This window comes from Carassius gibelio, chromosome B17 (genome assembly GCF_023724105.1).
Source record: "Carassius gibelio isolate Cgi1373 ecotype wild population from Czech Republic chromosome B17, carGib1.2-hapl.c, whole genome shotgun sequence".
Classification (NCBI taxonomy): domain Eukaryota; kingdom Metazoa; phylum Chordata; class Actinopteri; order Cypriniformes; family Cyprinidae; genus Carassius; species Carassius gibelio.
This window is the reverse complement of record NC_068412.1, coordinates 20,058,444-20,077,929: the sequence shown is the minus strand read 5'-3', so window position 1 is coordinate 20,077,929 and position 19,486 is coordinate 20,058,444. Positions and strand designations below refer to the sequence as shown.

The following is a 19,486-nucleotide window of genomic DNA, read 5'->3' as shown; positions in this document are numbered from 1 at the left end:
TTTTGAACAGTAGTGTATGTGTGTATGTGTGTATACAGTTCACTGCTGATCAAGGTTGACAGCTTGCTGAGTGAAGCAGATATTCCCAGCATGCCTCAGTACTCACCCCTGTGAGCTCATTGGGCGAAGCTCCATATTGAAGCAGCATATTAATGATGTGGGTGTGGCCTTGCTGTGCTGCTTGGTGTAGAGGTGTATAACCATTCTATGCGCAGAAAGACAAAGAAAGAGAGTCAGTTTACATGCAAAACAAGGTCATATCTCTAAATATATTTTGACAAGTTACAAACAGATATACCTTTGTTTTGGCATTAGGCTTGGCCTGATTCTCTAACAGGAAGTCGGCCATCTTCATGTTGCCATAGTGGCAAGCCACATGCAACGGAGTGTATCCACTCTATTAGGAGAATATGACAAAGAAGAGAATATCAGACACTGATACAGATACGCAGTATAGTCCTCAATGAATCTTTTAATCTATGGAAATACCATAAAACCTGGACCCTGACCTTGGTTTGGGCATCAATTTCTGCTCCATTGTTCAACAGCACTTCAACAACTCCTGACCTGTCGTCCTGTGCAGCCAGGTGCAGCGGTGTGAGACCGCTCTGTTTTAACAAACACACACCGTGAGACAAACTAATACTTATTCTCAACCGTGTGCTGTGTGTATGTGTAATATGCATGTGTAAGTATGTTCACCTTATTGCCCATATTAACATTAGCCTGTTTGGTGAGCAGCAGGGACACGAGGTCCACACTGCCCTCCTGTGCAGCGAGGTGGAGGGGGCTGATGCCCTGACGGGTCACTGTGTTACACTCCGCCCCATATTCCAGCAACGTTGTCCCAATCTCCAACTGATTCTTCTTAGCTGCGATATGGAGAGGTGTGTAGCCATTCTAGAGAGAATGAGAGACAAACTACTATACTATGCAGGCATGCAATAACCTTTTCTTCTTTTTCTTTTGACTCGAGTACACAAACCAATCAGCATTTCTCAAATTTAGCAAAACAGAGATTGTCAGAAGGAACCAAGCACTTCACTCCCCTCAAATCCCTAGCCTGTTACCATGATGACTATGTTAATACTACTCTGGATAACTCTGGGAAAATGCAAGCTGTGAATTTTGGAATTGCAAAATCATATACTTAATCCTTATTGTAGTCTTGTTTTCAATAAAAATATCTAAAACTGCTAACACAAGATCAATTTAGTGTTTTTTTTTAAACATTAATCAAGGATGCAGTCACTATAAGGACATGATGATGGAAAAAAAGATGAGATTGCAGGAATAATAGTATTACAGTCCTTTTACATTTGCCGAACACTAGCCTAATCTAAATTAAAGGCAAAATCACTGAAAAAAAGAGAATAACAAAAAACTAATTATAATTTTAAAAAAATGAAAACTTTTGCAAACAAATGCAAAAACATTGAAATATCTTTTTTTCCCCCAATGAAATTTTTCCCATTTATTTTTGTCCATTTATGAACTCCAAACAAAATGAAGTGGGGCTTGCTTTAAAAAAAAAAAAAAGAATAAAAACTGTTTGAAAATAGGTAAGAAAAGCATACTTTATACGAGACACATTCTTTAAAAATGTTGTTACTCAGTTAAAATGATGTAGAAATAATGGGTTTTTATTAATTTACTGGACAACAATTAAAAATAATTAGGGCTGGTAATTTAACGCGTTAATTAGATTAATTAATTATGGAGAAAAATAATGCATCAAAATTATTAACGCATTTAATGCACTTCTCCCACCCCAGACCTATGTGGATCATCTACCATTTCATAGTCAACAACCTACTGCTGATGGAGCCTAGAGAATATCCCTTAAATTCAAGATATGGTGCAAAATGCCCGTTTGAAAATGTGTCTCATAGTTAAGAAATATTACACGAGCTTGTAGGCCAAGTGCAATATCACACAAGTCCAAATGTGATAAGTTACTCATCTTATACAACAGTTCATTAAGAAGTTAATATTGTGTTATTTTAGACACAGTGCTGTCTGTTTTGCTAAATTTTGCCAACTAGAAGATAAAGACAAAGCAGAACTGTTCATCTCCGAGCAATCAAAGGGGCATTTCATTTCTTAATCCACGTTTTGAACTATTTGGTGGATCAACATCAACAAGCCTAATGATTAAATGAACCATTCATAAAGAACTCTTTACTTCACTCCTGAATGAATCACCATTTAATCAATGTGAATCAAATGAATGAATAAATGACTCGATGACTTAATCATTAAGACATTACCACCACCTGCTGGCAGTTTATTATATTATTTAGAGTATCATTTCATTAAAGAAATAATTTAATATTTTCATAGCAATAATAATAAAATTAAGAAAATAAATTATTAAAGTTATAGTTCACCTAACCAAAAAATGACAATTCTGTCATCATTAACTCACATGGTCGAAAAGAGTATATGTAATAAATGTTATCAGACAAAATATTTCTTGCTGGACCTACTTTCTGTAATCTCTATTTGATGCTTTGCACAACAATGACTTTAAATGATCTTTTCAGAGTAATTTCTCCATATTTGATGTGCGATTAATTAGATTAATTAATCACCACAAAATGTAATTAATTCGATTAAAAATTTTAATCGCTTACCAGCCCTAAAAATAATGATTAAAAAAGTTTTTGCAGAGCTCAGTGTTAGAATACAGCCTGTTTAACAACTCTTCTGTGCTGTTGTGTGCCATTTTGAGTTCATGTAGTTTAATTTACTTAGAGTTTATCAGATATCTTGCAATTTAACATCAACTTTTTAGTCTAAGACTTCCTCCACAGATGTGATCTGTACATGGCAACAAATCACAAACACACATTGTGCCCCTTGAGATGTGATCTTGTAAGGTCAATAATAGCCACTCTAGATTTCAATGGCAAACAGCACGAAAGGGTTAATCCAGCAACCCAGCCTCGGTGTGTGTGTACCTTCGCAGCAGAATGAGGAGATGCTCCCTGGTCCAGCAGTAACAGAGCCACTCTCTGATTATCATAGTGAGCAGCCACATGCAGCGGTGTTAACCCAGTCTATAATATACACACAGACCCAAGCACGATAACAAACACCAGCATGCACACACACATACACAAACACAGGACGCATGCATGTATGCCAGCACATACAGTACATGAGTGTGCACAAGGGAGGTGTAAACACACACACACACACACACATAAATACACACAAACACACCATGTCAAAGTTAGAAGGAAGAAATTCCAGCAAACCAAATTAAGATAGCAGCATGAGTTCACACATAGTATGACATGAAAAAACACTTTCACAGGATGAGTGTGCCTTTGCTTAACACAGATTAAAGGGAATAGTTCACCCAAAAATGTATTTTATGGAATGTACTTTACCTTAGACCATCCAAGATGTAGATGTGTTTTTTAGCATTAATCATTACTTGCTCACCAACTGATCCTCTGGAGTGAATGGGTGCCGTCAGAATGAGAGTCCAAACAGCTGGTAAAAACATCACAATAATCCAAACAACTCCAGTCCATCAGTTAATGTCTAAAGCAAAAAAGCGATGTATTTATAAGTAACAAGTGCATCATTAAATTTTTTTAACTTTAGACCCTTTTCTGGACAAAATATGAGTCTATAACTCATAATAATTAATATTTTTACCTTGAGCTAAAATTTAAGTTAAAAGATGCCTTGATGGATTTGTTTCTTACAAAGATGAATCTTTTCACTTCACAAGGCATTAACTGATGGACTGTAGTCTTGTGTTTTAATTATAGATTATTATGATGTATTTATCAGCTGTTTGGACTCTAATTCTGACGGCACCCATTCACTGCAGAGGATCCACTGGGGAGCAAGTGATCAAATGCTACATTTCTCCAAATATTTTGCCAAAAGTTCTGAGGGTATGTACATTTTCAGCAAAAATAAAATTTTGGGGTAACCTACTCCATTAGGCTCCTATGTCATAATTTCATATCTGCACCGTTGTATTTATTAAAAAGAATAATCTATGTTAAGGAAACCAGACCCTCATGACAACACAGCTGACTTAATAACACTGGAAACACAGCAAAATTGGTCAGCTCTGTAAATATATATCTTTCAATAAAGCTAGTTATGACAGTCATACTTTGTAATGCAAGAATAGTGAGGAGGAACCATTTGGGGAAAGGTTGACACAGATGAACAGACGAAGACAATTGAAGGCCCTGTCCCAAATAACGCCCTTGGCCCTTGTGGTCTAAGGCGTCATGGTTTGGCTGGTTATCTTGGCCCAGTTAGCTGCTAGTCAACGTTGTAACTACACCATCTGGCTACAAAAATCAGGTTTCTTTATCTAAGGCCATTCAAAAATAGCTTTTATATTTAATGTTCTCTTACTGTTTTTTTTGTAAGCAGACACAAGTATTTCTTTACAGTACAGTAAACGTTTTACCAATGCCCTATTTTATTTTTTTCTGACATTTGAATCACAATGTCAAATGGGACACCACACGAACAACCATGATGTCTACATCATATTTTGGGACAGGACCAAGCTGTGTTATGTAAAGAAATGTAAACCACCATGCATAATTTGGCATATTTTTAGATGTGGTTGTGCATAAAACTGTGTGCATAATGTTTGCTTTTGTTCACCAACCTTTCCTGCTGCATCCGGCGCAGCTTTCTTCTGCAGCAGAAGATTGGCTACTTCCAACTGCCCATACTTTGCAGCCACATGCAGGGGAGTGAATCCTTTCTGTGGATGTATATGTGGTACGGATAAAGAAAAAAAAAAAGAAAAGATGCATATTTATGCTATTTTCATTATGACAGAGCAAGGAGAATAAAGCACTATGCACACAAACCACATATAGTGGAGTCCAGAAAATGTTTTTGACAAAAGTCTTAAATGTTCACTTTGTCTCTTTATATATTTAATAAAAAATACAGTAATATTGTGAAATATTACTATTTAAAATAACCGTTTTCTTTTTAATATATTTTACACTGTAATTCCTGTGATGGCAAAGCTGAATTTTCAGCAGCCAGTCTTTAGTGTCACTTGATCCTTCAGAAATCATTATAACATTCTCACTTGGTGCTCAAGAAACATTTATTATTATTATAGATGCTGAAAACATTTGTGCTGCTTAATATTTTGTGTAAAACATGATTCTTTTTTTTCAGGAGTATATGATAAATAGAAAGTTATTTATTTATTTGAAACCAAAATCTTTCGTAAAATTATAAATGTCTTTAGTGTTACTTTTGTTCAATTTAATGCATATTCACTAACAGTATCCATTTCATTCCAAAAAAACTTGTAGTGACACCAAACGGTAATGTACTATATTTTACATGATGACTTTTACTTGTTTACTTTTTCAAAATCCTAAAACTTTACTAATATCCACATTTAAATTCCAAATGTTCAATGTGGTCAATGTGATTACACAGCACACACACACACACACACACACCTTAGTTGTTGCAGACAGGGATGTTCCCTGCTCCAGTAGGAGTGCTGCTATCTCCTGATGACCCTCGCGGGCGGCGAGGTGGAGAGGGGTGTAGCCAGAGGTGGTGGCAGCATTGGGTAACGCCCCCTTCTGCAGCAACTGCTGCACAATCTCCAATTTTCCCAGCCGGCTAGCTATATGCAGGGCTGTTTGGTCATCCTAGAAATTGTCATTATGGAAATAGAGAGTGAAAGAGAGAGACAGAGCAATGTTAGGGAAAACTGCTCATCTGTCATGTTCTAATCATGTGTGTGATGGGATGTGGACAGTGGTTTATTCAAATTTGTGCTAAGGTGTGTCTCACCTTGGCTTTGATGTCCACTTTAGCACCATTCTGTAGCAGGTATCTGACAACATCAGCCTGGCCGGCTCTTGCTGCCATGTGCAATGCTGTTTCACCTCTCTACAACAAAATATTTGATGAAGTGCTTGTAAGATGTAAGCTTTAATATATTCATTCAAAATGCATTTTAAACTCATTATTACATAATAATATCGTGATGTAATATTTGTTTTGAAAAAAATTCAAAGAAGGATAAAAAATATATTATTCATTATTCCAGTATAGCCATTATAAATTCAAATCAATATAAAGAAAATAATAATATTTTCTTTAATACATTTTAACCAAAACTTTCCCACATGTACATTTTGTATTGATTTTCTCATGCAAACTACAATCACACTTAAGAAAAAAACATTTTATTAAAGCAATACAATTTAAACTATCCAACTCAAAATAATAAAGAACAGTTATTTTAAATGACATGTGGAAGAGGAAGCCATATGCTGTATTAACAAATGAAGATATTCCATGTCTGACAGAATGTTTATAATGATAGAACTGCATTTACAAAAGTAAAAGTTAAGTTTCACAGAATGACCCACAGTACAGATACTGTATCTGTGAGCGACACTGTACTTAAAGAGGAAACGTACCACGTTGGTGGTGTTGGGTGAGGCTCCATGATGTGTGAGCTGTTTCACTATGTTCTCATGACCCATAAATGCAGCAACATGGATGGGCGTCAACCCCGACTAAAGCATCCAAACAAAACACAAACAAACACTGAAACATATATAACACTGCTTGTGCTTTTATGTTTTCCAAGCATATACACAAAAACTGTGAGCATTAAACTCGTTTTTAGTTCTTTTCTGGTACGAGATCATATCACATAAGTTATTAATAAACATCCAATCCTCATATTTCTCTCACCTCAGTGACTGCCTGCATTGATGCCCCGTGTTTCAGCAGCAGTTCCATCACCTTCGTTCGGTTCTTCTTACAGGCAATATGAAGAGGTGTGAAGCCGTTCTGTGGATGTAGAAACAAACATGCTCTGCTTGACTGAGATGCCACCACACCCACCTTTACCAGAAGTGGAGAACCACAAAAACCTTCTTCTGGTTGATCGAACCCACTGTATTGTGTAATAAAGCCGTGTGCTGCTGTTCACTTGATCTGTTTTAAACACAGATCAAGTTATTTCTAAACTGTCAGAAGCATGTCTCAGTATTACTATGGCAACATGCTCACATTGTGTCACCCTCCCTGCAACAACTGTGTTTTTGTCTCACACATTGTGAAGCGAGAGATTAACATTCATACAGCTGCATGAACCCAGTCACTCCAAGAACGAAACGCAGAAAGAAAAGGAAACAGCGAGAGGATATTTTCTAAATTTGAATGTGTATGGCTCTCTTTTTCTCTCTGCTCTCACCAGGGCTTTAGCGTTAGGGTTGGCCTTCTTATCCACGATGACTTTGGCCACTTTGTAATGTCCGCAGTGAGCGGCCACGTGCAGTGGCGTCAGGTAATCGTTAGTGACATCATCCACGGGAGCATTGTGCTGAAGGAGCAGCTGGACACAGTTCAGGTGATCCCCTTGGGTCGCCATATGCAGCGGAGACAGACCGTTCTATAGCAAACCAAAAAATAGCAATGGACATTTAATAGATTACAAAAATGTATATAATTTAAAAAATATATAAAACCACTATATGCTTTGGCACAGTCTATGGTGAGATTTCAGATTCCTGCAGTCAGGAGAAATTCTGATAACAAAGAGGGCCTGATAAACATGTCACTTCTGTAGAAATAATAGCCACATGAGGGCAGTCTTAAGCATGAACAGAAAGTATGAGTAAATCAGCGATCAAGAATACCCCCACACACACATAGAGGCAAAGTAATTCTTGAGGTCAGAGAAGCAGAGGTCTTACTTTCGTTTTGGACAAGATGGGAGCTCCCCTGTCCAGCAGCATCTCAACAACCTGCTCATGTCCACTGCGTGCGCCACAATGCAGAGGGGTTAAACCGTCCTTTACACACACACACAGGCAAAAACAAAGATAAAATGTTACATAATATTAAAAACGTACCCTCTGAGATCATACTCTTTAGAACAGCTGATACCACAGACAAACCTCAGCACCTCCAGATGCTCCACTGATACTATATGCTGACCTGCTTGATATTTCTTGCAAAGCTATTCAACTTTAGGCAGTATAAAGTATCCTTGTTTTGGATCTTGCCTGAGAGTTACCTTTACTGATGCACCAACACTTTACTTATTTATTGAAATATATTTATTGATATTAATTTAATTTAATTTAACTGTGAGTCACCTAATTTTATTGGGTGCCCTTACAGGAATTCTAAGCTAATATTGACATACAGTATTTACAAGGTGAATAATGTTCTCTGAAGCTTGTGCTCATCTGTGATATCACTGAGGTCAAAGGTCAAAGGGTGAGCTACTATATACAACTGCAGGAACATCCTAAGAAGCTGCCTGACATTTTCCTTAAGGTTAAGCTTGCTGAATCACAGATTCATATTGGCAAAAGTCTTGTTATTCCTATTAAAGGTTTATTTTATATGTCCATTTCCATAGTTGCACATTTAAGTTTGTGGTCACGAAGATTAAATTTATAGGGATTTTTGAAATAAATTAATACTTTTATTCAAAATAGATACATTTAAATGACAGAAATTAGTTTAAATTGATGATTCAATAAATACATTTATAATGTTAAAAGGATTTACATTTGACATTAATGCTGTGGGGTTCAAAAGAAAAATCAAAGAATCCTGAAAAAAAGCTTCCACAAAATTTTTTAACATTGACCATATTAAGAAAAACAACGTGCATAACAATGTTTCTTGAGCTCCAAAACAGCATATCTGAATAATATCTGAAGGATCATGTGACACTGAAAATTGTAGTAATGAACATTCAGCTTTGCCATCAGATATAAATTACATGCATTGCATGAAATATATATTAAAACAGAAAACAGTTATTTTAAATATTTTTTTGGAATATTACTGTTTTTATTGTAATTTTTTTCTTTAAACATGTTAAAAACATTTTAAAAATCTTTATGGCCCCACACAATGGTAGTGTAACTTGTGGTAATTTGTAGCATAGCATACACTTGAATGTGTGTGTGTGTTACCTTGGTCTTGGCATCAATTTTTGCTCCACGGTCCAGCAGCAACTTAACCATGTTTCCATTCCCTCTCTTAGCCGCCACATGCAGTGGAGTGATGTCATTCTGTATGCAACCCACACAAACACCATAGGACACACCACAAATACAAGAGAGATAGTTACAAACACAATCCACAGATATTTAATCAAAATAACAATAATAATATTTCTGTGAAAGAATACAAAATATTCTGAATGGCATATGAGATGCATTGTGACCATGTGCATGTGACCCTCAGGCTGCAGCAGATTCATACTTGAGCTTGTTTAGACTGAGCCGGCCATATGACAGTTTAGAGAGATCAGCCGAGAGGGCATTTGGCAGACGTACACACACACACACACACACACACACATGCAAACTCACAAAGAGCCTTAGGCAGATCATTTAGCTCATACATCAAAACACTTAAGGAGCATTTTAGGCTGGAGTCTGGTAATGCTACAACATTAATGCAATACTGCCCCTATTTGACAATCAGAGGAACTGCATGACCACAGTCATACTGAAACTTGAAGTCTTGATACATTTTGAATGGGAATCAGTTCCCCTAAATGGTATATTCAAAACTGTGTATTCCAAATAATTAGCATAAGGTCAAAGATCTGTATAAAATTATAACAGATTTCGGAGGATAATTTCCCTTTAAACTGTTAAAATTGGTCCACTGAAGCAGTAGATGGTGCTGTGATCTCACCCTTGCCATGAAGTCCACTGCTGCTCCTCTGTTTAACAGTAGTGTTGCTACGTTGATGTTTCCATAGTGGGCAGCAATGTGGAGAGGAGTGAAACCGCTCTGATGACAAGAAAGACAAAGAGCAGAATTGTTAAACAATTATTTATGAGTCCATTTAGCTTCCCGTGCTTGTTTATACTTGGGATTATCTGTGTTCTCTTGCTACTAATTAGGATCCTCTCTTTAATGGCTAAATAAAATTATATAGCCCCATTACAAATAATCACAAATTATTTAATTTGTATTCTTTACATTCTATCAATAAATACGTAAAAATAACTCTTTATATAATATAAGAACATTCTGAATATGAAAGGCAGCTGTCAAAGCGAGATGGAGGTGTTCGGTAGGCTGCATTGCAGTAAAGGCCTTCCAGTCATGGAGATTTCCATCTCAATTAGCCAATAATCCGACACAAAGCAGGTGGTGCTCAGCATAGCCCTTCCCCGCCTCTGTTTGCTCTCTCATCTCCAAAGGAAAGGGGCTCCACCCATTTTGAGGGGAATTATTGTAATTATTAGCCACAGGCATGAATGGAAAAACATTTCCAGCTGCACAGAAATAGACTGTGATATTTACAGAACTAACTATAGACAGGAGACAACACATACTGTCACCTATGAGGAGAACGGAATGAACATTCTCATAGATTATCACAATACAGTCATCATGATCAATGAATTCACATTTCTATTCACTCAGAAAACCCTTGAAATGTTTCAAATTCATGGACATGGCACTTTGCTCTTTACATGTGGTTGTTAGTTTGCAATTAAGCAATGTTCTCTATCATGCAAAACTGTGAACTCTAAATCTACAAGGCCAAACTGCTGTTGCTTGCCGTGTTGGCAATCCTGACCATGCACATGTGCAGATTCTTTTTTTGCAACATTGCAATAATTCTAAACTGCAAGATTTCCAGCTGTTTAACTGAAACGAGGGAGGTATTTGTCTAAAGGCCCATGCACAAGCCCCAGAGAGGGAGGACTAAACTACCAGACCATCTCATCTCTGCAGCTGGCCAGCCGGGTTCCTCTTTCACAGCCAAACCAAATGAATAGATGTCTCACAACATCTAATGCTCAAAGGAACAACATGCTACATCCAGTCAGTAATAAAAGCTGTTTAAAAGGTCAAAACTTAAAATGTACCATTTGCTCACTTATACAGTAGCAGGATGTGCCAGTGAACATTTGCATAATGCAGTACTCTTCTCTTCATCTTGAAAAGGCCAGATGAACTTTCACAAACATTTTAAACATTTTCAGTCCAAAATACTCTACTGCATTTATTCCCGTTTTGCATGAGAAAATCAAGCCAGTTTTTCTTATAATAGTTAAATAGTAAATAGTTTTGTTTCAAAAACAAAAAGTTTGTGAATATTTTATAGTATATTTAAACTGTTATAGGTCTTTAAGACTGTACATTTTAGAGTCATTAAATGGTTTGACAAATGGAATTTTAATTCCTGAAATATAGACAAATTATTAAATTTTAACTATTTCTTTCACAATCAACTGATGATTGAAAAATGAAGGTGGTGGCAATTATAACTGAAAAGGTTAACTAAATAAATAACTAAATTAAATTAAATTGCCTAAAAGCCACAAAACTCCTGTTATGATATAATGGTGTCCCTTAAATGTGAACTATAACAATCATGTTTGATCTACATATTGTCCAGCAAAAGTAGACTAGATCTAGTGCTATTTTACTTCACATGTTGAGATGAAATCCTCTCTAACTACCAGTTTCTATTTACTTATATTAACATCAGTACTAGCAACCACACACCACCACTGACACAAAACTCTGTTCACCAATCAGAAAGCTGAATGTTTAGATGTGGAACCCCGGCCTGTAGCTGCAGAAATCAAAACATGCTTCAGCTCTCCACCCAAAGCATGGTCTCATTCCTCCATCCCCAGAGAGGGAGGGCACATAGCGAATAAGAGAAGAGAAAACAGGAAATGATACAGAAATAGAGATGGTAGACCAAGGGTGGGAACAACACGAGGGGTGTTCTAGGCAAAGCAGGGGTGGAGGTAGGGGTCAACAGCTTAATGTGCTTAATGTTTATCGTGGCTATACCTCTGTCATTCTATTCACCATCATCTACGTTGAGATGTGAGGAAAGGAGAGAATGGCCAGTTAGTGAACACTGACAGGTAAACCAAAACAAAGAAACTATAGACAGGACTAAGTGTGGGTGAGTGAGTTAGAAGATAAAAATAACACCAATCACATTTAAAATCAAAACATATGGACAGAGCATATGAAAAACTGCTCTTGATTACATTATAAAATATGTCAAAAGATGTGGGTGAAGGAAAGTGTGTGTGTGTGTGTGTGTGTGTGTGTGTGTGTGTGTGTGTGTACATATATTTGAAAAGCAAAATGTTGTTTCTGTAAGATTTAGTGATAGACAGAGAGAAAAAAATTGTGAGTAATGGACTTTCAGACAGACCTTGGACTCAACATCCGCATTGTGGTCATTCTGAAGAAGCAGAGCTGCAGATTTGGTGTCGTCCTTGCGGGCTGCGATGTGGAGTGCAGGCAGACGGACTTTACCTTTTGTGTCATTCTCTAATAACAGAGAAACCACCTGATCATGACCCTGCTGCAGGGCTACTGCTAACGGCGTAAAACCATCCTACAGAGAGGAAGACAAACAGGCTTAATTATTAATTCATATATATAATTGTACATTTATTACTGTATTTTGTTTTACAATATATAACATTCCATTTGTAAACACTAATGTGAACGAAAGGTTTGGGGTCTGTAAGACTTTTTTTTAAAGAATACTTTTATTTAGCAGATATGCCTTTATATACCCTTTATTTTTTTAAAAAAAGTATCATGGCTACCACAAAAATTTTTAGCAGGGCAACTGTATTCCACGGTGACAATAATAAGAAATGAGCTCCAACTCATCATATTAGATTAATTTCTTAAAGATTTTGCAACACTGAAATTCAGCTTTGTCTTCACAAGAATAAATAAGGTTTTAAAATTCACAGTATAACTGCATTTTTGTTCAAATTAACACATATATACAGTATATATATATATATATATATATATATATAGTGTGAAAAAAAGAATGTGAGGAGTAGGAAGCACTTAGCTGTGAACTGCTGAAGGTCACTCTGGCTCACCTTAATAATCAATAAAAGACTCACACAGACAGATACACACACACACACACACACACACACACACACAAACCTCTGTGGCAATGCTTTGGCTGGAATTGTTCTCCAGGAGGAAGCGCACCACATCCAGATGGTTTTCCTGTGCAGCCATGTAGAGTGGGGTAAAGCCATTCTGAAACAAGCATTACATTAATGTTACATTACATGCTGCAGCATGGATCAACCTGCTGGTTCATCTGACCAGAGGAGAACTGGCCTCCGACTGAGCCTGGTTTCTCCCAAGGTTTTTTTCTCCATTCTGTCACCGATGGAGTTTTGGTTCCTTGCCGCTGTCACCTCTGGTTTGCTTAGTTGGGGACACTTAATTTCCAGCTATATCGTCGACTTGATTGTACAGATGGTATTTAAACTGAACTGAGCTGGACGATGACATCACTGAATGATGAACTGCCTTTAACTGAAAACTGAGTGTTTACTATTGTTCTTTTGCATAGACACACTATTTTCCTATTTTGATACTGTAAAGCTGCTTTGACACAATCGGTGTCTCGTTTGCTCTATTACCTTGACACAGCTCCATTCTGCTGAGCAACCCATCCCCTCCTCCCAGCAAAGACAAATCAATCAGAAGTGAAAAGCTTCATTTGAAAAACTTCATAAGCATGAAGCACGAATCCTTGCTGTAGTAACCAGACAGCCAGGTTGCCATGGCAGATCTGTCAGTCTTAATATTTCTGAAATCCCAGAAATAGACCCAGACCCAGTTCCCATCGCAACACAGAGATGCTGACAGTGCAGGCAGCAGAGGGCAATACTTTGTGATGATGGAGCATAAAGCAGAGACGTAGACACAGCCTCCCTTCATCATCATGTTTGTTTCTTAGCACTTTATCTTTGAGTTCAATATCTTGTTTCCTTCATTTTATGTGTAAATGTCTGATTCACATGCCATTAGTTCTGTGATGGCAAACTGTATCTTCCTTGCTCCTTTGGCACACACACACACACACACACACACACACAAAATGTAGACAAACTCCCACACAAAAATACCTCTAATTCCATTTACTGAAACTAAATCAGACGTGATCATGATATTGACATTATTCAACCAAGATCACATTAACATATCACTGCTAATGAAAAACCCAATTATGACTTATTTGGGACAAAAGAATCTGAACTGCCACAAAAAAAAGATACAATTAAATGCAGCAAAAGAATAGAATATGTCTCTTTTTACCAGTGTTTACATCTGCATGTACTGTGTTGAGCTCAGTGCAGGAAATACTTTTATTACTGGCACTCCAGTAATGTAGGTGCCCTTCACAACTCTGAGCTCAAGTTTAAAGCAGTGTCTATGTGTGTGTATGTGTATATATTCGGGTGTTCATTGGCTGGTCATCTAAAATAGAAACAGATTAAGAGTGTACGTGAGCTGCCTTGCAAAAAAGCTGGATGATCCAACTCATTGATTATGTGTTTGTGGGTATATAAAAGTTTGTGGAGTCTGAAATGTGTACCTGGCTCTGTGCATTGACGTTGGCCCCATTAGTCACTAGCTCTCTCACCACTTCCTCCTGTCCCGCCAGTGAGGCGATGTGCAGTGCCGTGTTTCCTTTCTGGATTAGAGTAGATGGAGAAACAACAGAGAGAGAGAATGAGTGGCATCTCTCGATTAATCTCTCCACCACCTGTTTGTATCACCCCATCTAACAGGCGCTTTTGTCCCACTGGCATCCCCCCAGCCACCATTCCGTCCCCTCTGCCAGAGTAGTGTTGTTTCCGCTGGCCTGTAATTTACCTCCACACACACACTTTATTCCTGCAGAGTGAATGCAGCACTAGAGGCTTTTTATACCCAGTGTGAACATGTTCACAGGAGCAGAGAACACCATGTGATATCAGAAACGGATACAAACATCTCCTCCAGCTGGAGGCTCCATGTGTGTGTCAAACTGACCTTGGTTGCTGCATCTACGTTGGCGCCCAATTTAAGCAGCTCGGCCACCACGTCTACATGCCCCTCTTTGGATGCCAGGTGCAATGCATTCAACCCATTCTGAAACACAAAATGCAGGTTCTGCTAGTGAACAAAAAATATATACACAAATATCATATGTACTCGCTGTCGCAGATAACTGTGATAAATAAGACATTTTTTTTAAATATTTGAAAAATGAATATGAATGGGGTCATATGATGCAGTTTAATGTTATCCTTTCTATTTGGAGTGTTAGCTCTTGGTGTGTAAATAAGATCTGTAAAGTTGCAAAGAATAAATAAGAGATATTCTTTATCAAAGTTACGATTTTGCCACGTGCACCTAAAACGTCACTATGTGGAAATATTTGCATAATGCCAAATGTTGACGCAAAGAAAGAAGCCGTGGTATTAGTAACCACAGTTAGTGTTGAAGCAGCCATATCAGGGAGATGTTGAGTGTATCCAGGCGAAAGCAAAAGCACTTTAATTGGCTGAGTTTGCATGTTGCGTATGTGTGTGTGTGTGTGTGAGAGAGAGAGAGAGGGGGTCACACAGTGGAGTCAGCTGTCTTAACCATGGCTTGTGTTCTGCAAACACATACGAGCTTCATCACTGTGTCTGTCACGCAACTCTGTTCCTCTTTCGGGCTTGGACTGATGGTAAAACTAAGGACATTATTAACTGTCTTTACATTTATTTTGAAAGATGAAGCTCATAATTATGGAAAGGGGCGTTACATTTCTGAGGAGTGCTTGCGATGTTCGACCAATCACAATGCACTGGGTCAGCTGGCCAATCAGAGCAGACTGTGCTTGTCAGAAGGAGGGACTTTGTAGAAAACAGTGTGTTTGAGAGAGGCAGGGCATAGAGGACCTACAATAATGTACAGTATTTGAAAAAGAATGTGCTTTTGAACATTAAAGCATGTCAACATATTCTGTTACACCAAATACTCAAAATAAATATCTTTAAAATAGCATCATATGACCCCTTTAAACAATTCTTTTAAAATAATATTAAAATTAAATCAAAAACAAAAATGTATATAGTGAGTATATCATGTAAATCATGACCACAAAAACTTTTTTTTTGGATGCAATTAATCGTGATTAATCATTTGACAGCACAATTATATTTTGTTAAAAACACTTGTGCTGCTTAACGTTTTACCCTCAGGATAATTTGAATGGAAAGTTATTTGAATATAATGTTAAAAAACAGCATTTATTTAAAACAAATATTTTGCTAAATCTCTTTACTGTCACTTTTGATCAATTTAATGCATTCTTGCTGAATAAAATATCTAATTTCTTTCCAAAAAGGAATCTTCATGACCCCAAACTTTTTAACAGTATTATGACATCATACCTATCATAGATATATAGAAGATAATCTGTGTATTCTGAAAGTAAAAATCTACAGAAAAGCGACACAGTACAGCTACAGATGAAAATGACATTTTGTCACACAGGAAATGTTTTCAGTGTTTACTTCCATCATTCTCAGTAATGATGATATTGTCATATCCTGTCACACAACAGAAATGATTCATACCTGATTACAGATGTTGATGTCGACACCAGTCTTCAGGTAGTCGAGGACCTTCTCAAGGTTCCCTGCCCTCGCTGCCCGCAGGTAACTGGCATTGCTGTCCGACTGCAAGTAATGAGAGGAAATGCAGAAGACGATTATTCCACTGACAAGGTCAAAGGTCAAATCCAGGGCAACTGAGGTCAAATCCTGATCAAGAATAAACAAACCAAATATATTTCCAGCTTTCAGCTCATTAAATCAATGAAAGACAAAGAAATGTAAAAAAAATCATACCAACTCCATCTTTACTCAGTGCCATTTGCCTCCACAAACACAGACACACTACCAGTCGACGTCCTACAGGAAAATACTACGATCGCAGCATGACAGAGGACCAAAGTCACAACAAAAACCTACAAAACACCTAAAAAAAATTGGCAGTCCATCTCTCAGCAGATATCACAGCCCTTCTCTCTTTAATGGATACGGAACAGAGCACTAAATAACGGCTATTATTCTGACACAGGTTTCCGCCCACTTTCCCTCATGATCTTTCGTTCTCTCCCTCAGACTGAGTTTTCTCTTCTAACGCGTATATGAGAAAGAGAGCAGCATTTGGGAGAAAACTCGAGGAGTGTATGTGTGTGTGCCTCATTCATGTGTCTTCTTTTGTTAGCCTCAGTTTGATTCAGGGACACTGCACTCGACATAAGAGGACACACAGCAAAGTTTCAATACAGTTTCCCTCACTCACACATAAACACACACAATTTTATAAAGAATAGGAGCGGGTTATCTCTGAGACACACGCTCACATGGGGAATTCCTCTAAATGAGAGGCTATATTTAGTTCTCACTAAACCCAGGACAAACTCATCCCCATATCTACCATCAATGTGTGTGTGCTGGCAAGAAGATCTGGAAAGAAAGGCTCACTTTCCAAAAGTAACTCAACTGAGTTTGACAAGAAGAGGCTATGTTGGTGTATTACTGAGATAAATTATATGCATATTCATCTAGCGACCAGAGCACAGAAAAGGACAAATGTGTGTTTTTGTGGTGGTGTGTGTGTCTGCTAGAATGAGATTCATGGCTGATAACGAACTCTAAGCTCATTAGCTAGTCATTTACTCAACCTCTTCCACTGGGAAAACCTTTGTGTGTGTGTGTGTGTGTGAGTGTGTGCTTGTATAATCAATTACATACAGTCTGTGCTGTATAAAATGATGGATTAAACGGCAAAAGAAGCCTTTGCTTTTGAGGCTAATGCTTACAGTAAACAATTCTGCCCCGCACACACACAATAAAAAGACTGAGAGAGAAAGGATATTGTGTGTGTGTGCTGGTCTTTTTGTGATTTTCCTCTCTTATCTGTGAGTTAATGAGTTTTTCCAGCTTGTCACCCATAACTCCTTCCCTGGAGGATTCTAGCTGGGAACATAACACCCACCCACATCCACACAAATATATACAATCACAAAGAAAATCTGAATTAAATAAAGTGAGTGTTTGTGTCCTAATGGATAAAATCTGGATTTCGAACATAAATGTTGTAGGTTTATCCAAAGCATGGGTTGCCAGTGAATAGGAATGACCTCCTGTCCTGTTATCATAGTGCCCTTGAGCAAGACTCTTAACCCCTCATTAAGAGTCTTAAGTGTCTGTACGATAAGTATAATGAAAGCTCTAGATAAAAAGTCTGCTCAGTCTCTTATGACGATTTATATTTGATCAAAAATACAGTAAAAAAAAAGCATATTGTGAAATGTTATTACAATTTAAAAAAAATTCTATTTACATATATTTTAAAATGTAATTTATCCAAAAGCTGAATTAAAATTTTTCAGACAGTATTAAATTATACTTCAGAAATCAATCTAACATGCTGATTTAATGCTCAAGAAAAATTTCTTACTATTATCACTGATGAAAACTGCTGTGCTACTTAATATTTATGTGAAAATCATTATATATTTTTACAGGATTAATTGGTAACATTACAGTCATTTTTTTTATCATTTAATGCACCCTATAAAATAATTACTTACTGACCTAAAAACACTGTACTAATGCTAAACCTACTAGACCAATATTATCTTAAAGCACTGACACAATGCACACACACCACAACATCTAAACATTCACTTAAAACCTACAAAAAAGTACCAGAGAACACCAAAAAACTCCATACCTGAACACTGTTCACAACAATCTTCACTCAAACTCTGTGATTTCAAATGTTTAGCTTCATCTGAAGAGATCATCTTCAACTATCATCTGTATCTCTTTAGTATTACACAAAAACCTTACATGCTTCAGAAACAACAGAAGATAAACCTTTTTCTCACTAAGATATAATAGTGGTGTCTGTGGGAGGTTGTGAGAAACTAGGCAAATGTATGACTGAGTGCAAACTCTAAGAAGTGTCATTATTGACACACACACACACACACACAGGTCATGAATTGCCATTGTGTAGTTTTAGTTGCACCTTGAAAACCTGGTGCTAAGGGTTACTTTCCATTAATGTTAACCTTTATTGTTTACATGTACAGGTTTATATATATATATATATATATATATATATATATATATGACATGCACAGTGGAGCACTTGCTAAACACAGGTTTTGCTACAATGCCAGGACATTACTAAGGTATTTAGAACGATTGTTTGTATCATGCTATGCACTTTCCAAAGTTAACCAGCCCTTTTTTCCCCCTACAGTTTCTTCATCTTTCGTTGTGTGAAAAACCCTAGTGCTAACAACCTGTGTGTCAAGTGTCCAGCTCTGAATCTTTATAAACGCTCACACTGTATAATTCAGCATGGAGAATTTACTATTTTAAAATAGTACGCATCAATATTTCAGTGTGGGAAATTCTGTGAGCACTATGCATGTACAGTACGCACAGTAGAGTGGAAACACTTTGTGCTAAACCACACACACAGTTATGGACACACAAACACACACCCAGTGGAGTTACATAAGACATTCTCTAGGGTACAGCTGTTATTAAAACATCAGAGATACTGGACTTAAAGAAAGACA

The 19,486-nt window shown here is 37.2% G+C and overlaps 1 protein-coding gene across 7 annotated transcripts in view; it reads right to left on the bottom strand.

Annotated features, from left to right (window-relative positions):
- ank3a (ankyrin 3a) overlaps positions 1–19,486 on the bottom strand; it is an 80,087-nt gene that overhangs the window by 45,823 nt on the left and 14,778 nt on the right. For 6 of the 7 annotated variants that reach the window (XM_052580241.1, XM_052580242.1, XM_052580246.1 and 3 more), the window contains exons 2-21: positions 16,455–16,556; positions 14,878–14,976; positions 14,438–14,536; positions 12,988–13,086; positions 12,224–12,409; positions 11,848–11,871; positions 9,718–9,816; positions 8,985–9,083; positions 7,746–7,844; positions 7,244–7,441; positions 6,739–6,837; positions 6,459–6,557; positions 5,824–5,922; positions 5,481–5,678; positions 4,658–4,756; positions 2,964–3,062; positions 703–900; positions 510–608; positions 299–397; positions 107–205 (exon numbers count right to left, since the gene is read on the bottom strand). In XM_052580241.1, the coding sequence (XP_052436201.1) occupies positions 107–205; positions 299–397; positions 510–608; positions 703–900; positions 2,964–3,062; positions 4,658–4,756; positions 5,481–5,678; positions 5,824–5,922; positions 6,459–6,557; positions 6,739–6,837; positions 7,244–7,441; positions 7,746–7,844; positions 8,985–9,083; positions 9,718–9,816; positions 11,848–11,871; positions 12,224–12,409; positions 12,988–13,086; positions 14,438–14,536; positions 14,878–14,976; positions 16,455–16,556 (2,292 nt within the window). The remainder of the gene's footprint in view (positions 1–106; positions 206–298; positions 398–509; positions 609–702; positions 901–2,963; positions 3,063–4,657; positions 4,757–5,480; positions 5,679–5,823; positions 5,923–6,458; positions 6,558–6,738; positions 6,838–7,243; positions 7,442–7,745; positions 7,845–8,984; positions 9,084–9,717; positions 9,817–11,847; positions 11,872–12,223; positions 12,410–12,987; positions 13,087–14,437; positions 14,537–14,877; positions 14,977–16,454; positions 16,557–19,486) is intronic. The other variant, XM_052580247.1, reaches the window with a different exon arrangement.